The 20,950-nt window shown below is 44.4% G+C and overlaps 1 protein-coding gene across 5 annotated transcripts in view; it reads right to left on the minus strand.

Annotated features, from left to right (window-relative positions):
* Positions 1-20,835, minus strand: part of LOC119655291 (clathrin heavy chain) — a 35,996-nt gene extending 15,161 nt beyond the window's left edge. For 2 of the 5 annotated variants that reach the window (XM_038061108.1, XM_038061112.1), the window contains exons 1-2: positions 20,688-20,835; positions 19,696-19,957 (exon numbers count right to left, since the gene is read on the minus strand). In XM_038061108.1, the coding sequence (XP_037917036.1) occupies positions 19,696-19,737 (42 nt within the window). In that variant the 5' untranslated portion in view covers positions 19,738-19,957; positions 20,688-20,835. Of the gene's footprint in view, positions 1-19,695; positions 20,385-20,440; positions 20,504-20,565 lie in introns of those variants that run through there. The other 3 variants (XM_038061110.1, XM_038061111.1, XM_038061109.1) reach the window with 3 other exon arrangements.
* Positions 20,836-20,950: the final 115 nt, after the last annotated feature.

Raw genomic sequence — 20,950 nt, forward strand, 5'->3', positions numbered from 1 at the left:
CTTCTAACTGTTTCCTCATCCTCCATACTCGCCAGATCTGGCCCCCAGCGACTACTGGCTCTTTGCGGATCTTAAAAAGATGCTCCAGGGAAAAAGATTTGGCTCAAATGAGGAGATGATCGCTGCTACTGAGGCTCATTTTGAGTCAAAAGACAAATCGTTCTACAAACGTGGCATTGAAAAGTTAGAGAAGCGTTGGAATGATTGTATTACACTTGAAGGAGATTATGTTGATGAATAATAAAGAATTTTGCCGATAAAATGTTGTTTTCATAGTTAGTCCCGGGACTTATTGAACGATATGTTATTATCACCTTAATTTGGGCAGATATCGATATGGAGACTATTTTGAGGCATAGACGCCATATAGGGGCAGCTTCATGATTTTTTCCGATTTTTCAGTTTGGTAGTTTCTGAGAATGGGTCCGTTAAAGAAATCATCATTTTCGACCCCTCCCACTCCCCGCCTTTCTAACAATTCTCAGAACTAAAAAGTACTAGTCGAGACCTTTCATTTGATACCCAGCATGCCTATATTCGGTGAAAAAAATTTTACACCCCCTTTTTCCTTCACGGAAACCCTCTGAAATGGCAATGCCAACACTGTATTGAGTGTGTGAGCTACCAAAATAGAGAAGTTTATAACCATTTTTACAATGTTCGCATTCTATGTTGTAGCTTTTGGCACCACACCATCGGGTCTCTTGTAGAGCGCAGACATCAACGCGCCTTTCTGAAGGACTCTTGCGGTCTTTCCAGTGAGGGTGTCGATATTTAGCGGGAAGACACGTATTTGTTTTGCTAGTGTAAATATTAAGTACTTCACATTTAACCAAATGAAACGTAATTTTATTCTTTGAATATCATCAACGGGGCAACAATCGATTTTCAGTCTAGATCAATATTTCTAACAACTGCCAACAAATACCTTCGTCATATAATTTACTTCTACTACTACTATTGCTTAGTATCATAATAAACCCGAAAATGTTTTTTTTTGGAATTTATATTTTCTTCTACGTTCGCAGTATGAACATTCCATTTTCGTGCAATGTAAATGTGACTGGGTGATTTCAATATATTTTTGCAATGGATCGTAAATTATGAATTTCGTATCTTCATTTCAACGCGCTATTCCACCCATAGGGGTTTTAGGACAGCCATATATTCCAAATTTGGCCAAATAACAGAAATCACTTTGCAAAGCACGAGCTTTTGTGCCAATTGATAAAATAAATATGCTTTCAGAATGGCCATTATCACTTCCGTTGTCGACACAAAGAACAGATCTCTTCTATTAGTAATCCAATCTGTCTTTGGATATTTCCAGTTTTCATTCTGCAGAAGTTGTTCTAGGTTCACTGTCTTCCCTAATCGGAAAACTCGAACAACGTCAATAAAACACTCTGGGATTCAGTGCAGACCGGGCACATATTTTAAAGGCTAATAATGGTTATAGACAACAACTGTCATAACAAACATTCGTAAACATTTTTCAACCATTAGTAGCAATTGTTTATTTTGTAAAGCTCTTCGTTCCATTCATAATCTTGGACACTGATCCACGCTTTTTCTCCTCAAAATTGAATTACAGCAATAATATCTTTTATTGCTTCAAATATCCACCGTAAATCATCTTCTACTCCTCTCCTCATTCGTCGAGTACAAAAAAGTACTGTGGACATGCCCTCTCTATTACATCTAATAGTCCGCTTCTGTTGCTGCATTTGCCCCATTTATAGCATCACTTTCTTCTCATGTAAAAACTTTTATTGATTCTCATTGAAACATTTTCCTTCTAGCTCAACTTAGGCGACAGGAAATGTAACAATGCTTTAGAGCCGCTTTTAACTTGAATCGTTTAAGTGAGCATATTGAGATCTCAAGATTTATTCACTGACACGATGCGAGACGATAGTGTACTATCGTGGGGGCGTTTTTCCTTTTGTTGTCATATGAAATCTGAGATGATGTTTTCACAATTTTAAGTGTTCGGAATACGGGTCAATCAGTTCAATGCTCTATTTAATCAAATTATTGTTACTGTTTGCTTAGAAATGATTGAGTCATAGATGACTGGCAATTTTTTTCTATGGTTTCGCGATATGAGTTGTTATGAGCTTAGTCTGGTCTGTAGGAGCCACCATCGCTATCGGCAATGGGACTGTAATTCTAATTTACGAAACCATGAAAGTTAGATATATTATAAATTGAAACCATATGGCTATCGGTTCTAATGAAAATATCCAATAAAATGAGAATATTGTGCTCCATTTATATTCATCTTAGCTGCTTCATTTTTCTTTAAAAAAAAGTCCATTTGTTTTAGGAGTCAAGTCATTTTTCGTGTACTTAGTATGTTCACCTCACGAACTGCACATTAACATTTATCTTCACCTATCTCTCACTATTGGCGTCGAAGTGTCCTTCCTTCACGCTCCAGTGAAAAATAATGTGCAGCGATAGGACTATGTAAGTATGATGTTCACGTCCCTTTGGAGTCATTAGTCGATGAACTGATAAATTGGAAACTGTAAAGTGCTCGAAAGCCAATGCTCGAGTTGCCATTAATTTATATATAGGCGGACAGAATAATTAAATTCATCGATTTTTTCCGTAAATCAGGTCAGATGTGTAAATGGACTAAAGCCTAGTGTTCCCCCACTTATTTTTCGTCCTTAAAAAATGACATTGAATTTATTGTTCAACAATGTTTATGAAAACTCGAGGGGTTTTAAAATGCTCGCATAAGTGCTTTTTCCTACATTTCATCCTTCTTAAGAATTTGGCTTGTGTTACAATGGTTGGCAGGCATGTTGGCAAGTGGAATTTGCTTGAGAGTATTATTCTAATATGTGAAGTATTTTTAAAGCGAATATCAGCTTCCCATCTCATTTTCTCTAAATATAACTCCTCTGTTCGGCCTGGAAACAAGATTCCAGACATTATACCTCATACTCTACACAAACCCGATATCTCTGCAGACTACACAAATGACCATTTCATCATCCCACTCGAATTGACACCCCTTATCGTTATCCGTTTTCTGTGATAAAAAAAAGCCAAAATGCCCACATAAAGCCTTCCACGAATCTCTAAATAGTTGTGTACTTAATCACGACCAGTTGGCTGCTCGCCTCACTAGTTGGGCCTATTAAGCAAGCTCGAAATAATGAAAAACGTCGACTATGAAAGTGATGAGTAACTTTCGCAGCACATTGTTGTTGATATCGCTGCTTCCTTAGTATGCCTTCCTTGAACTGCTAAAGACCGAAATGGGCACTGAACACACCATTAAATAAAGTATAAATCAAAGCAGATATTCAGCTCGAATAATCTAATGAATATAACAGTTGTGCAGTATTTACGTCACAAATTTGAAGATAGTTGGCAAAGATGCGAATGTGGTCGGACTGAAGAACGAAATGTAAATTTATTCAGGAAGAAATAGTACAAAAGGTCATTATTTTTTTTGGACACTGCAATAATGATATTGTTCTGTGCAAGTAGGTTTCTACCCTTATAGCATTAAACGAACATTTCGATATACAATGAAAGCTTTATGGAACGCTGCAATCAGTAATGATTGATGAATATTTGGGTTAAAAATATTGTTCTCTTCTTGCTTTTCAATATTATAGAAGCATATTTGCGCATCAGTTTTTTCTCTCTTTTTAAAACATGAAAGTTTCAAAAATATTTACCAGAAAAGTTGGAGAATTTTCAAATTTATCTATCGAATGGAGTTTTTAAGACATACATAATAATCGACAGTTGGCCAATGCTTAAGTAGTTCTAAGATAATGAGATTTATGCAAGGCTTAGGGAACATAAAAATTCGTAACAACTGATAAATGAGGGAATCGTCCACAATTAAGGATAATGGTTGTTTGTTATTAGGAAATTGTTACACTACCTTGATCAAAAAGTTCCTGCAATGATCGCCGTGTGGCGCTCTTAGCACTCGGCTGTCCTTCTTTTTGTGTGTGTTGTTGAAATGTCACTGATATTGCTGCCAAAGTTTGGCGTTATTTCATCATCAGTTGTGAAAGTTACGTCGAGTTGAGTACATGTGTTCACCATTTTCGAGAATTTCATGCAAAAGAAGGACCATGTGTATATCGCCAAAGACATGATTTTCATGGCTGATTCTGACCGAACATTCACCAAACGCATCATTACTAGAGACGAGACTTGGGTTCATGAGTACGACACGCAGTCCACACATCAGACGAGTGAATGGCACGCGACGGATGAGCCAAGACCGTCCAGTCAAAGAAGAAGGCGATGCTCACGATTTTCATGGATTACCACTGTGTGGTGCATAGTTAATTCTTGCCACAAGGTCAGACTGTCAACAAGGAATACTATTTGGGGGTTTTGAGACGTTTGCGTGCGTCAGTCCTTCAAAAACACAAGCATTTGTGGGCGAACAACTCGTGGATTTTGCACCACGATAATGCACCGTCGCACAATGTCATCATTATCCGCAAGTTTTCGGCCAAAAACAACACGAATACATTCCAACAACCACCGAATTCACTCATCCGATTTCTTCCTCTTCAATCGAATCAAAAAACCACTGAGAGGAACGCGTTTCAGTAGCCGAGAGGAGATAATGGAAAAATCGAAGATAACCCTAATGCAGATACCTAATATGGATTTAAAAATGCTTCGAGGACCGGATCAAGCGTTGGCATAAGTGCGTTGCAGTTGATAGAGACTATTTTGAAGGGGACAATATCGATTTTCAACAATAAACAGGCAGTGTTTATTTTTTTAATGAATTCCGGGAACTTTTTGGTCAAGGTAGTATACAGGGTTGACAGAAAATAGGGTATCACTGTTACCCTATCATATCAACTGATATTTGAACTAGCTAAATTTTGGAAAATCCGAATCTTATTAAACTGAAGGACATCATTTGTGTGGTCAGGAAAGTAAATCTAAATCTAAATGCATCGTCGACGTCAACAGGGGGAAAAATATTCTCTCAATAACTTAGTGTTTCTATGAGGGCTGCTGTTTTATGAGCACAACCAGCTTCAAAACATATCGAAGAACGCAAGAAAAGTGGAAGAGAATACAGTACTAGGCAAAAAAGCCGGTCAGTTAAATGTGACCTACTTAGTCTCGCGAAAATCCGTTATTTTAATTTGAATTGACAAGCAGTTTTTTATTGTATACAGATGTAAAGAAAGTATTAGCACCGTTACATTGCAGTTTCGCGCAGTGGCAAAGCACGTAAAATGAGTGATATCGACAAAGGAGAAATAATTGACTTATTCAATGAAAAATGTAGCACACGACAAATAGCGGTCGTTGTAGGCTTTAGTTAGTCCTCTGTAGCTGAGTTTTTGAAAAAATTCCGAGCCACGATCGGTTCAAAAGTTCATCGGATATTAAAAAGAGTGTAAGGATGTCATTGGGACAGAAATTGATGCATCAACATCAATCAGGAAAATTGGACACTAGAACAGTGGCAAACTGTAATATTCTCCGATGAATCCTAATTTAATATTTTTGGGTCGGATGGGATCCAGCCGGTAACGTGACCCTGGAGAAAATGATCCGTGATGCTGAGGTAAATGCAAGGGGTACGATCCTCTTTAAGTCCACTCAACTACTGGCCTATGCTGACGATCTCGACATCATGGGAAGAACGACTCGAGACGAACAAACTGCCTTCATCCAGACCGAGCAAACGGGGCGAGATCTTGGGCTGCACATCAATGAAGGCAAGACAAAGCATATGGTGGCAACGTCAGCACCGAAGACGAATCAACCAACAACATCAAACCGCACTGGTCAAACACAAACACGAAGAAGAATAAGGATAGGAGAATACAACTTTGAGACCGTTGAAAATTTCTCTTATCTAGGGTCGAAAATCACAACCGATAACAACTACGATGATGAAATCCGCGCACGGTTGTTGTCAGCAAAAAGAGCCTATTTCAGCTTACAAAGACTGTTCCGCTCGAAACGTATCACCATAGGGTCAAAGCTCTTACTGTACAAGACTATGATCTTGCCAGTCCTCATGTATTCCTCGGAAACTTGGATTCTTAGCAAGAAAAATTGCGAACTCTTGGCCGCGTTCGAGAGAAGAATCCTCCGAAGAATTTTTGGCCCCCTACATGAGGATGGACGATTCCGTAGCCTACACAATGACGAAATCTATGAGCGATACCATGACCGTCCGGTTGTGGATAAAATCCGGCTCAATAGGTTACGGTGGGCGGGTCACTTAATCCGTATGGATGAGGATGATCCCACCCGGAAAGTCTATAAGAGCAATATCTATGATAGGAAAAGAAGACGAGGCAGACCCTGCCTAAGATGGAGCCATGGCGTAGGTCAGGACGCCAGACAGCTTTTAGGGATATCGAATTGGTGGAGCTCGGCGCAAAACCGGGATGTCTGGAGTTCCTTATTAAGGCAAGCCTAGACCGGATTCCGGTTGTTGCGCCGTTGATGATGATGGTGAATGATGTCATAGGGTAGTATAGGTCCCAGTGCAAAACGTGGATGGAGCATAAAACCTGGGAAACGCATGCTGAACCAACACCAATAACTCTACTGCCAAACTCGATCTCCACCTCCACGTAGTGACCGCTGGGAGCTCTTTTTTAACGAAAGGCTGCAGACGGAGAAGGATGAATGCGAATCTCCCGCATCTAAAAACGGGATAAATTGTACCAACTTTTCTCCAGGTTGGTGGTTGGGTAGGGAAATATCACACAGTGCAGCAATCACGTTGCTGAGTACCATCTATAAGATATTATCCGCTATCTTGCTAGGCCGGATAGCCCCATACGCCCAGAACATCATTGGCCCATACTAAAGAGGCTTCACTCCAGGCAAATCAGCAACAGATCAGATTTTCTCTCTGCGGCAAGCGATGGAAAAACTGAAATATGGACATCAGTTGCACCATCTCTTTGTCAACTTTAAAGCCACCTCAGACAGCATAATAATAATTGTTGGCGCAACAATCCATATTGGATCAGAGCCTTGAAGTGTGTTAGAGCACTTCATTCAAAACCGTAACGATACACTAGGAGGCAATGTGATCAGCATTGCGCTCGCCCGAGATTATTACCCTGATTTGACTCAGGTACTCATTCACAGCTGAGTCGACTGGTATCCGACGTCAAATCACGATACAAATTCCACTGCCACCAGTGAGATTTGAACCGCGACCTTCCGTACGACAGCCTTATGCTCTAACCATTCAGCTATCCGGACACCAGCCAGGATAAAACTGTACACGGCCAAGACTGACTAGGCTGATCCTGATCAATGTGCGAGGCCAGATAAAAGCAGCAGGATCACTCTCGACGCGCTTCAACATGAACGAGAGTCTAAGACAAAGGGATGCATTATCATGCGTCCTCTTTAATCTGGCCCTAGAGAAAGTGATTCACGAAGCAGATGACAATGCGAGAGACACCATCTTCTTCAAGTTCACCCAACTACTGGCCTACGCTGACGATATTGACAGTATGGGAAGAACAACCCGAAATGTACAGTCTACCTTCATCCACATCGAGCAGGCGGCGCGAGACCTCGGGCTGCAAATTAATGAAGACAAGACGAAGTACATGGTGGTAACGTCAGCCCCAAAAACAAAAGAACGGAAAACATCGAATCGCACGCTCTATCACGCCCCTTTCGTTTTGTACATTCAGAAGGCAACTCCCAAAGTTCTATTTATCACGATTTTTCCGGAATCCAACCGACTTTGTGGCAGGTCTGCTACAGTAATATGCCGCAAACAATGAGAAGATGAATGTGAGAGAAATCTCCAAATCTTTGGCCGTTAATATTACGTCCACCAAGACCATGCTTCCATTTTCGAGCAAAGAATTTTCAAAGTCTACCGTACCATTCACCTCACTCTCAATTGCGTAATGTCACCATTTCGTTGCGTTTCCCGAAAAACGTATAGTTGCTCGGCATAGTTGCGCCAATATTTGTTTTGTAGCGAACAGATTCAAGTCTAATGCTACTGAATTCACCAGAATACAAAAGCCTAGTGCCGCCAGAGTCCCATCATCTAACTTCACTTGGGCCCACAATGTTCAGATGATATCACACGAATCCTTGCTCATGCTACAGAAATCAATAATTTTGGAGACCATTAATACCGCTGCCGAGGTCGGTGACCAACAAACCCAAATCCCTTTTAGATAGCCAAAGATTACACCCGCAAATTTCGCCCCGTCATAGGTGTGTTTTATGTACAAATACAGGGGGTCAAGCAGTGCACTGCAGGATAGACTGATGCAGCACATAGCTCCCTGAGGCCAACCTATCTCTAAGGATGAGTTGTCTCTCCTCTGGGACGGTGTGTGCTTTTCAGGGGCCAAGCCTCTCGTCTACCAAGACTGTTAGTGAGTGGTGATAGCCACACCCTGTACGAGGTGACCCTACTATTAACAAAACGCTACGGATCTAGACTGGGGAGTCGAAAAACACCTCCCCCAATCCAGGGTGTCATGCGAATCGTGCCCATTGGATAGTTTGCAGTCGGGGGTAACTGACTGTATTCGAACGGAGCCTCACTGATACCTGGTCGCCTCAGTGAGTAAGTTAGACCTTACCGTGCTACGGGGGGCTATGGCACGGCGGACCTCTTAACCCCCATACTCGTGGGAATCAAATGAGTACAAAACTAGAAAAGAAAACAAAAACCAAAAAAGCGGGGCCCCGTACCGCACCAAAACTGGTTAATCAGGCGGAGGCACGTCTCCGAATTACTGAGAGCCAGGTGACTACACCCAAGAAGGGAGAAGTTGGGACGTCAAGCAGTGGATCCAAGGTGAGCATTGGTATACTGGATGGACTACAGCCAACGAACACCACTGCTCAAAGAGCAGGGACCAGCAAAAGCACGTCTGAGATAAATATAACAGACGTCAGGAAGGAAACAGGTCTCAGTGGCGCCGGGGTTAAATGGTACCTGCGCTATCTGAAGGAAGGCCTGAAACCAGAAGAGGCCCTTAAGAAGGCCCAGGACAGACCTAAGCCAGAGATGGCTTAGGAGCCGAGAAAGCGGGGAGCAGCAGAGATCAGCCCGAGTGAAGGGAATGCTCCCAAAAAATCCAGACCTGAACCCACGGGAGGAGAAAACCCGGGCAGGTCAGGAGTGAAGGCAGGACCCAGGAAGCCCGGCATTAGCTATGCTAGTGCGGTCAAGGGCATTCGACTGGCCATACTGCCAAAAAGGTTTCCCGAGCCAATACTCACTCGGGAGGAACAGGAAATCATTGAGGAACTTGTCGTCAAGCAGATGATCAAGGGTTGGACGTCGAAACTGGTATTCACCGGGATACGCTTTCGACCAGGCCTTATACTGGTGGACTGCGCGACGGAAGGCACCGCAGAATGGGTTAAAACCATAATCCCTAGATTGCCAGGTTGGGAAGCGGTAGAACTGTCAACATGTGCTGGGGATGATATACCAGGAGCCCACATGGTGACAGTTTTTCTGTCAAAGGCCGCAGCAATAGAAACAGAAGACCTTATGAGACTCCTAATTGCTCAGAATGAAGATCTCCATACTCGACTATGGAGAGTCTTCAGAAGCAAGGTGGAGGAAAAGGGTAAACTCCTCACGATCGGGGTAGATGACCGATCCCTGGAGGCAATTAAGCGTCGGAGTTGTCATATCAACTACCGATTTGGCAACATACCCGTGCATGTGCACAAGGAAAAGCCAAGGAAAGAGACCTCGGAGGAGGCATCGGGTGGAAAACTTACCGAGGTCCCTCAAGAAGTCGCGGAAGCCATAGAGGCGGAAAGAACTGGATCAACCAGGGAAATAGACCTGCTGCCCAGTGAAGAGCAGAAGCTGGACGACCTAGACCTAGGACTCCTTGGGCTCGGGGTGGACAGTGACGCGCAGGAAAGCACCATGTCGGAGGAGGAGGGTGACACTCCGACAGTGGAGAAGAGCTCCAAACAATAACGGAGCCAATGGCCAGCACTAGGATAGCCCAGATAAACCTCCACCATGCGAGAGCTGCATCTGCAGTGATTGCAAGGGCAAATTCCAAGGAGAACATTGGAACAGTGCTGGCTCAAGAGCCCTGGGTGTACCGGGGGCAGATTCGCGGTCTGCAAGGAGGAGACATGCAGGTAATTTGGGACTCCTCTTCTGAAAAACCAAGAGCTTGCATAATTCTCAAACGTAATTTAAAATACATATGTCTATCAGAGTCCTTAACCGGGGACCTTGTGGCTATCCAAGTCTCATTGGAAGCCGGGAGGAGCACTCGAGAGGTAGTTGTAGCATCAGGATACTTCCCAGGAGACGAGAGCCGGGCTCCACCGGAACAAGTCGCAAAGCTGATGGAGTATTGCGAGGAGAGGGCGTTACCACTTCTTCTCGGCTGCGATGTCAACGCCCACCACGAAGCGTGGGGAAGCAGCGATACTAATCGTAGAGGTGAGTACCTTCTCGAATTTATTCTTAGTAATAAGTTAGAAATATACAACGTAGGGAACACTCCAACATTTGTGACCAGCACCAGACAAGAGGTACTAGATATAACTCTAGGAAATACCCTAATGAACGGGATGGTCAGGAATTGGAGGGTGTCGGATGAACCCTCAATGTCTGATCACAGGATAATCAGATTCGACATTGAGGGTAACTCCGAAATAAAAAGAATAATAAGGAATTCCAAGAGAACGGATTGGGAATCCTACACAATGCACCTGAGCAACAACATTGCCCACCTTCAAGGGGGCGGTGACATCAGGGGCGAACTGGAATTAGAAACGGTGGTGGAAAACCTCAACACAATCGGCATATGAGGCCAGCTGTCCGGCCAAGACAGTCAAGTCATCAAGGGATGTACCATGGTGGAACAAGAACCTAGCCAGAATGAGAACGGAGGTACGAAAACTCTTTAACCGGGCAAAACAAACCGGGGACTGGCGGAGGTGTAAAAATGCACTGACTGCGTATAGCAACGCGATCAGGGAAGCGAAACGGAACAACTTTAGGGAATTCTGTGAAGGGATTGAAAAGATCACAGAAGCAACCAGGCTGTACAAGGCGGTAGCCAAAGACGGGGGAATATCCTCTGTCTGCTTGAAAAAGGAAGATGGGACATTCACCGAGAATGAGGAGGACAGGGTACACCTGCTTCTCAGAACTCATTTCCCGGGGTCCTACCCCTCGGCGGCAGGCGACAATAATCTGCCTGACACGCCAACAACGAATAAAAGGGGGAGGAAAGAGAGCTGGAAACTAACAAAAGAGGTATGCTCAGAAGCTAGGCTAAGATGAGCAGTGGGAACTTTTCAACCAATGAAATCTCCCGGAGTAGATGGCATTTTCCCAGCACTTATCCAGAGAGGCCTAGGAATTATCTTAGAGTCTCTTCTGAGGGTGGTAAGGGGGAGCATAGCACTGGGTTACATACCAAGGGCATGGAGACGGGCAAAAGTGGTCTTTATTCCGAAAGCGGGTAAAAAGGATCCTTTTCACCCTAAATCTTTCAGACCAATCTGCCTAACATCGTCCGTACTCAAAACGGTGGAGAAGGTCATAGACAACTATATTAGAACTAACGCTCTAAAGCGTAATCCCCTACATCACTGTCAACACGCTTACCGGGCAGGACAGTCAACTGAAACTGCTCTGTATCAGCTGACAGAGGTACTACGGGACGCCATAGAAACAAAAGAAATTGCACTGTGCGCGTTTTTGGATATCGGAGGAGCATTCCACAACACATCGCACACAGAGATACAGGATGCCCTGAGCCGCAAAGGAGTGGGAAACACCCTAGTACTCTGGATGGGCAAAATGCTAGAAAGCAGACAAATAGAGGTACAAACAGGTACAAATTCTATTATCATGAACACCGCTCAAGGCTGTCCAAAGGGTGGAGTACTATCGCCGCTGATGTGGAGCATGGTAGTGGATGAACTCCTGGACGTGTTAACTAATACTGGAATACAAGTCCAGGGTTACGCGGACGACATTGTTCTAATCTGTAGGGGCAAATATGAAGATACCCTATGTGATAGAATCCAAACTGGATTAAGGGTTACTAGTGCCTGGTGCAGGAAGGTGGGACTGCGGATCAACCCAACCAAAACCACCATAGCACCATTCACTAGGAGGCGTAAGCTGGATCACCTGAAAGCCATAACATAACATGATATGGAGGTGAAACGAGAAACAGAGGTCAAATATTTGGGAATCGCGCTAGACCAAAAATTACTCTGGAAGACACATGTCGGAAACACTTGTCGAAAAGCTACGAGGGCTCTAATGACTTGCAGATCCATAGCAGGAAAAAATGGGGTTGCAGCCCGAAGATACTACTTTGGATATATACTGCAATAGTAAGGCCAATGATTACCTATGGAGCAGTAATCTGGGCAGAAAGAACCCAACTCAGCACACAAGCCAGGGAATTACATAAGCTCCAAAGGCTGGTTTGCGTGTGTATCAGTGGGGCAATGAGAACATGCCCAACTGCATCCCTGGAGGTCCTTCTGGGATTGACTCCTCTCCATCTGCACATACAGATGCAGGCAAGGAGATCAATATTCAGGATGGCCGGTAGTATGAGTGAGGCGGAGAGCTGCCTAAATCGAAGGAAGATTGATATCCTTTCTAGGCGGTATCCCGAATTACTGATACCGAGGGACAACATGACAACGAGGTTTCACTTCGATAAGAAGTTTGAAACACGTTGGAGTAACAAGGCAAACTGGGAGAGCGTGGCTGCGACATACGGCTTAAACCAGCAACTGATTACTTTGTACACTGACGGATATCTCACAGCAGAGGGAGCGGATACCGGTGTCATTGGTCCAAGGAAAATGTACTTTGAGCCAATGGGCAGGTACACTAGCATACGCCATAGACAAATGTGCCTCCTTTAATCTGCAAAGGAACTACAGGGGGCAGAACATAGCTATTCTCACCGATAGCCAAGCAGCGATCAAGGCACTTAGGTCCAACCAGGTGAACTCTAAACTGGTATGGGAATGCCTTGAGAGACTGAATACACTCGGCTCGTCCAACAAGGTCTGGATACTTTGGGTTCCAGGCCATGCTGGGTTGGAAGGCAATGAGGTAGCGGATGAACTAGCCAAGAAGGGAGCAGGGATGCCTTTACACGGGCCAGAACCCTTCTGTGGAATCGGAAACGGTTTCACGGCTATGAATCTAAGAAACGAAGAGAAACGGTTGAGGGAACTATATTGGGCGGGCCTACCAGGGATGGAGCAGTCCAGGGTGCTTATTGGGGGATACGAACCCATGCGTACAAAGGATTGCTTAAACCTCACCAAAAAGAACCTCCGAATCATAGTGGGAATTCTCACTGGTCATTGTCGGCTGAACTATCACCTAGGGAAGCTAGGGATATCTACGGACACTGCCTGCAGGTTTTGTGAGGAGGAGGAAGAAACCTCTATGCACGTCCTGGGACAGTGTCCGGCACTTGTGCAAAGTAGGTCGATACATCTGGGAGAACACTTAATATCAGATGCAAAGCTGAAACTTCTGGAAGTGGGGAACATACTAAAGTTCCTAACGGTTACAGGCCTGCTTGAGATACTATGATAAACAGGTACACTATAACCAGTAAAAGGGCCACAATAGTTCTTCAAGGACGCGGTGCGACTTTCCCTTAACAAAATTTACCAGAATACAAAAGCCTAGTGCCGCCAGAGTCCCATCATCTAACTTCACTTAGGCCCACAATGTTCAGATGATATCACACGAATCCTTGCTCATGCTACAGAAATCAATAATTTTGGAGACCATTAATACCGCTGCCGAGGTCTGTGACCAACTAACCCAAATCCCTTTTAGATAGCCAAAGATTGCACCCCCAAATTTCGCCCCTGTCATAGGCGTGGTTTATGTAGAAATTTTTATAACTTTTAGTCTTTTTTGAGTGTACTCTAAAATCCGAGCTTCAAAGCCGGATGAGATAAAAATGGAAAGAATATTTTCGAAACGCCACCCCCGTCTAATGGAATATTCCGGATTCGTTAACGCATCGCAGGATTTCCGTTAGTGGATGTGATGCTACCCGTCGTAATTGGAGAACATCGGCACCAAAGATCTGATGCCTGATGCGTCCATAGGCGGGGCATTCACATAGGAAATGCTCCGTGGATTCCGCTTCGTATCATCTTCGGTAATTCCTATTCTGAGCATATGCCCAGCTAGTCAATTATGGCCTGTCAGAATGCCCATAATACACCTGCAAGTCCTCCTGCTTTTCGACAGGATAAACTTTGTGGTACGTATGTTCGGTTCTGGCAGGAAAGTTTGGTGTATCGAGCAGCATTTGGGCTCTGCCACCTGTCATTATGGGAAACTTGTTCCCAGTTTTTGAAAACAGATTTAGCCAATGCTACTGATACTCCAATTGCTGGCTCCGGTTCCGGCATAGGGGAGATTGACCCCTCTTTCGCTAACGCGTCCGAGATTTCATTTCCCTCTATGCCACAGTGACCAGGTACCCAGAGTAGTTACACCATATTGAATCTAGACATAGAGTTCAAACGGTTTCTGCATTCCTGGACGATTTTCGAGGTTATCAAAGGACTGCTCAATGCCCTCAGCGCAGCTTGACTGCCACTGCAGATTGCTGCCTTTCAACCGCTCGTCAATCACCCAGTCTGCCACCCTTAGGATCGCATAAACTTCGGCTTGAAAAACCGTTGCTATTGTCCCAAAGGAAAAGCCCACTTCTCGTTTTTATTCGAGAGGTAGACTCCGGCTCCAGAACCCTCTTCTGTTTTTGAGCCATCGGTGTAGAAGACTTCCGTATATCCCGCCACGCATTCCTCTGGGTCTTCCCAGTCCTCTCTACGCTTCAGGGTAACTACATATCTTCTACCAAACAGATGTATGGGGACACGAGAATCGGAAGGCATTGTAAGAACTGGATTTAGTCCTCCCAGTAACTCTTCCAATGCTCTGTGCCCCCCACATACGTTGTTTTCCCATAGATCTAATCGAATTAGCCTATGAGCTGCTCTCATTGCAGTGCTTTGAATAAATGGAGGACAAGCGAGGAAAGTGTGCCATGAGTTAGGGGCAGAAAGAAACACATGAAGCGAGATCTGTCTCTTCTGTCCCTAACGTGTAAATAGTCTTTTGCTCTTACTGATTCATTAAAATTTAATAAATTCTAATTATTATATCTATCGAGTATTGATTGTAAAAAACCTAGTCTATGTTCCGGTGTACCTAAAAATTGTGGTTTGCAAAGAAATGGACTATTTTAGTTAAATTGGTGACCCCGTAACAAAAAGTTTGAGTAACGGATCTAAAAATTAAAAAAATCCATTGCCGAGAATTCGATGTTGTTTGACTGTTTTGTGACTCCTAGTTGCATCATGTTGACATTCTCTGGATTGATCCAGGAAAAGAAATTCACATTAGTTCCTATGCAAGAATTTGTCCATGAAGGAAAACAAAATTCTCATATCCCATTACTTGTGTAACTGAGAGCAATTCGTTTGCAGCGACTGAGGCCGCTCAACAAGTGGCGAATGCGAAAATTGAAAGTGTCGGCTATTCAGCTGTCAGAAGACTCCGCCACCGTTGTTGCAGCAGCGAACCCATCATTTGCCACGTATCCAGAACCACTCGGAGAACCGACGCATCAGAAGTTCAACGAGCGCGACCACCTTTCAACATTGGCAGCAGCAACCTAGAAACGAACGATTGTTTGGCAACCGCGGTCTTAAACTCAAATAAGGCCACAATTGACTTCATCTCAACAGCCACCGCTATCAGGCAGAAGCCGAAGACGCCGCATCAGTCACCAGAGAAGCAGCCGCAGCCACCAGAGACGCCGCATCAGTCACCAGAGAAGCAGCCGCAGCCACCAGAGACGCCGCCGCAGCCACGCTCGCACTGTGGAGAACTGGGAGCTCAAAAAAGTTATTCAGGTTTTGTAAGATTGAAACGTTCTTTGGGAATGAAGTTCCGTCATCTAAGATAGAGTCTCCCACAAAGTAAGGTAGAATTCTTCTCACCACGCTGTTAGCAAGCCTCAGATCCAAAGGGAAGACAAACCACAATGGTATTAAAGGAAGCCTAAAAGGATCAAATATGTGTCGCACTTATTCCGTCAAGTTAGAATTGAACATGAACCAATTCAGAAAATATCCTAGAGATCATCTTTGACTAATTACTTTTAAATGATTGTAGAACTCCCCGAAAGTCCTGCATTGGTGAGATAAGTTCAGATTTTTTGAAATATCTTAGATAGAAAACAGGTGTGCCAAGCAATTTTCCTACAACTTGATCTTAGCCATAACACTAGAAGCATCCCCAGAGTGCTCGTTTTCTCCTACTCGAGCAGGAATTCCAAAGGCCTTACCCTCTTGCCGGACAAATTGCAATGTGCTTTTGTACTCCGAAAAGCCAAGTGGTAGCAGACGCGGATCCGGTGTCTGGTTGTTGTTGACGGCTACCGCAAGAGGCGCTCTCTTGACTTAGGACTATCAGATTCTGGACCAAGTTAAAAAACTTCACAATAGGACAGTACTACGTATCAACGGAGACTTCCGAAATAGTGGAAAAAGCAGTTCAGGAGAGTTTCTTAAAGTTTACATTGCGATCGTGATGAGTGACCTGAATGCCAAAGTGGGCTGTGATAATATCTTGCTCCGGCCTGTGATGGGGAAACAGGGTCTCGGTGACCGTAACGATAATAGTGGCATGTTTGTGTATTTCTTCATTTTCCACTGCCTCACCATTGGTAATACATTGTTCAAGCACCGAGCCTGCCATAAGGTCAGTTGGATTTGAACTGATCGACATCGCGCGACCAATAAGATCGACCACTTCGGTATCTGTAGTAGATTTGAGAATTGATTCCTGAAATCCTGTAACAAAAGAGGCGATGACATCGGCCTCGGAAGGAGTCAGAATCAACATCGACAGCTTACATGATCCAGGTGTCGCTCGGCTGTCTCGCTGGTGGGATGCCAAATATACTAACCCGCCTGAGAATATCGATCTGCATTGGGCTGCCATCAAATGTGCTCTTTCCTTGAATGCTGTGCATAACTGTATTAATGGGCAAGGGATCGAAGGCCCCTATCAATTTGTACATCTAGGAGGCTTGGTTTCTACCGATAGTAACACTGAACTGGATGTTGCCCGACGCATTCATAGCATTAGATCACGCCATGCAGTGGATTCCAGTCTCCCAACATTCGAAATAAATTTCGAATTTTGTCAACCCCGCTGCGCCACATCACTCCGCCCCCAGATGAAACCCGCTTTGGCGACAGCTGAAAAGTCGAGTGAGGCTGGGATGTTTACCTCGGAGACAGGTGACAAAGCGTCAACAACTATGTTGTCCCCGCCGGACACGTGCTGTACGTCGGACGTGAACTGGCTTATAAAGCTCAGGAGTCGAAGCTGACGTATGTCTTTTGTTTTGGGGGCAGACAAGTACGCTTTCAAAACGCACTGGTGTTGGGCGGCCTTGGGCAGGAAACGACGATAGAAGTTTAACATGCCCAAGAACCTCCTTTATTTAAAACACCGACTGTATTCGCCGAAGGGGCAAAGAGCAGAGCCTCGTCTGGCCAATCCGTCAGCCCGTTCATCCCCCTCTATGTTCCTATGCCCGGGAAACCAGAGGAGGGTGACCTTGAACGTGCCGCCCAGACAGTTCAGCGCGTCTCTGCACTGCCCCATCAGCCTAGAAGATGTCGTCGCTGAGTACAAGACCAGAATGGCTCCTTGGCTGTCGGTCAGAATGGCTGATTCTTGGTGCTCGGATCATGCCCCAGTCATCGATATGGCGGTGTGTGGCAATATGTGGGTTCGGCCTGCCATTTAGTTAGAACAGTTTCACTGCGTTTTCGTTTTAACACTCGCGTCGAAAAGAAGTTTCCTTTTTACTAGTCAAGATGTCGATCGACAACAAAGACGCGGCAGGCCCATCGGACGCCCTCGCCGTGCGTGTTCCTCCATTTTGGCGGCGGAACCCGGAGCTGTGGTTCATACATTTGGAAGCGCAGTTCCAAATGTCCGGAATCACATCGGACGCGACCCGCTTCAATTATGCGGTGGTCGGCCTGGATGAAAGAGTCGATTCTTCTGGTGTCCGATGTAGTGAAGTCGACATCATACACGCAGCTCAAGAGCGAGTTGATCAGGCGCCTGTCGGCAAGCGAGTCGGCAAAATTAGACCACTTGCTGGCGGGTTTAACGTAGGGTGATCGAACTCCCAGCCAATTGCTTCGCGAAATGAGGCAATTGGGTGGGAGCAAGATCGGCGATGACCTGATCAAGTTGCTCTGGCTGCGACGGCTCCCGGAGGGCACCCAGGCGATCCTCTCTTGCGTCCCCGGTTCCTTGGAGGAACTGGCAGCGACGGCCGACCAGGTGTAGGAGGTGTACGTACGCCCAACCATGGCGGCCGTTCAACCACCGACGGATGAGGTGAGCGACTTGAGGCGCGAGATAGCCGAGATTTACGACCCTCTCAGCAGGCGCAACTACCTCATCGATACTGGTGCGGAGGTTTTTATAACTTTTAGTCTTTTTTGAGTGTACTCTAAAATCCGAGCTTCAAAGCCGGAGGAGATAAAAATGGAAACAATATTTTCGAAACTATAAGAGAATGACACCTGTAACCAGGCAAATCATGGTAGTTTCCAATACCATTCCCTTAAACTACCCAAATTGTGGCACTTCCAAATCTAATCCCATCAACCTGACTGAGAAATACAATTACGTGGGTGCCCTTCGTTATCAATCAAAGATAATTTTCTCCGCGATACTCGTAAACTACGTGCAAGATAGTACCAGGCCGAGACACCCAAATCCAGATGTTCACTTTGCGTCTCTTATCGCGTAGCAGATCAATCCGCCAATCGTGGCGTAAACATAAACCGCGACACAGCAGGCAGTCTGGGCACAAGCAAATAAAATACAAACGTGATTTTCTTTTAGGCTGAACCGGTGCCGGATCTACGGTCCGCCGGATAGATGAATGGACGAAAAGTGAGCTAAGGTGCAATGCTACCGCGGCGCACATATGAATGATCTAAGCCCGCGGCCGCCGACGATTTCTTTGTCAGTTCTTCGAGAATGACGACTCAGACATTTCACCGAGCGGTTGACGGCTCTGTGCCAGGCAAGTTTGCTTATTGGGCTGCGCGATTCACCACGGGGGGATGACTCACGGTCAGATTCCGGCGTCGAAAACAACTCGGCACCGTATTCCAACACAGCGCAATTGCCGGGTTAGCATTTGAACGAGTTTCACTTTTTAAATTGTAGAACTATGGAATAAATAGGGGATCTATCTCGCTAGCACTGTCCGGGATTACTATCGAGAGCTGAATTATCTCTGCACAATCAAATTGGCATAATTGAGATAACATTATGCAAGCGCGTGACACGTCGTAAAAGGCAATTGATATTTTATGGCTTGCCTATCAGCATCTAGGTAAGATTTTCCACCGAATGAAGGGCAACTGATCGTAAACGACTTTTCGGAAAGCCACAATCACCGACGATAAGCCTCCTCTCAAGGGGCGTCTTCTCCATAGAAGCCGCCTTGACATCAACTATCTCCACTTTCACGGAGCCGACTCATCTCCACTTTCTGCTTACTAGATCCAATGCATGCATACCAGACCGTAGAAAAAAACCGGATTTACCTGTAAGTGCTCCTGGAATCGGATCGGCAAACTCTGCGTCATTTTCGCAGCTCGTTCGATTGCAAAGTCACTTCTTGTCTCAACGGCACGACAATTTAACGGTAACCAATGTTCGCGACGGTTCTGCTAATTTCACTCTAGTTCAATCAATTACTGCACAGTTGGAAGAGTCTTTACCAAACAGAAATTTTAGTCGGATAATATGGGAAAGAACTTTTTTTTTGTTCGACTTCACACTTTTACTGCTTCTAATTGGACAGGACTGTAAGGAAACAAATCACCCGTTTTAGGTGTATTTCAAACAATTCCACTTGCTCTATGAATACAATTTAAGGACCAACATAGATCGCAATCGGGCCGATATCAATAAAATCCTTCAATTATGAGAAAATACCGATATTTTCAAGAAAATTAACGCAACATCTCGCACACACCCGACACGAATTCTATACAATTCAACATGGCTGACAGGAATAAAACTGACATAATACGAACACACCGACGTCTTCAGTGTGTGCGTACAAATTGACAGATGTGTGAGTAATTTTCGGGGTATTATTGCCCGATTTCAACTCTAAATCCTATCAATGTTGAACAAAAGTTTCGCAAGTTTTCTCCTTTTTTTAATAGAATTTCAGCGGTTTTCGCTAATCGATTATATTCGAGCACAGTAGGGAATTGTTTGAAGCAAATTTTCTAGCAATTTTTTGCATTTTTTCACTGAATAAACGCGAAACAAACTCACAACGGCAGGGACATTTCCATCACTTTGCCACATAAACAAAAAGGTCTTATTCGAAATCTTCCGTCCCTAGTTAGACAAAGACCAATACATTTTTCCTTAAACAACAGCCCAATAAGCTTTCTCACTCTATTTTAATAAATCATCCACCCTCAATTTTTTCTCTTCGTCAGATTTCTCAATGATGTATTTTTGATGTTTTCTTAATATTCACGGATATTCTTTTATATTTTATGAAGAGCTGGCTTACGAGTTGTGTGAAGTCACTTTAGAATGAAATTTTCACTTGAATTAATCGATTTTATTGCGATATTTCATTATTGATTTGAGATAAGTCGCCGCGAACTTGCACCGAATGACAATTCAGAGTAATGAAGAAATTTTTCTCTCGTTGGCAGCATATCCAACGAAATCCATACAATTGAGTATGTTCAATGTTCGAAACGATTTTGAGTATGGCAATGATTTATGAAATGTTTTATTATTTTTTGAAATTTTAAATGAAATTTGAAG

The sequence above is a fragment of the Hermetia illucens genome, chromosome 4, assembly GCF_905115235.1.
Source record: "Hermetia illucens chromosome 4, iHerIll2.2.curated.20191125, whole genome shotgun sequence".
In the NCBI taxonomy this organism is placed as follows: Eukaryota; Metazoa; Arthropoda; class Insecta; order Diptera; family Stratiomyidae; genus Hermetia; species Hermetia illucens.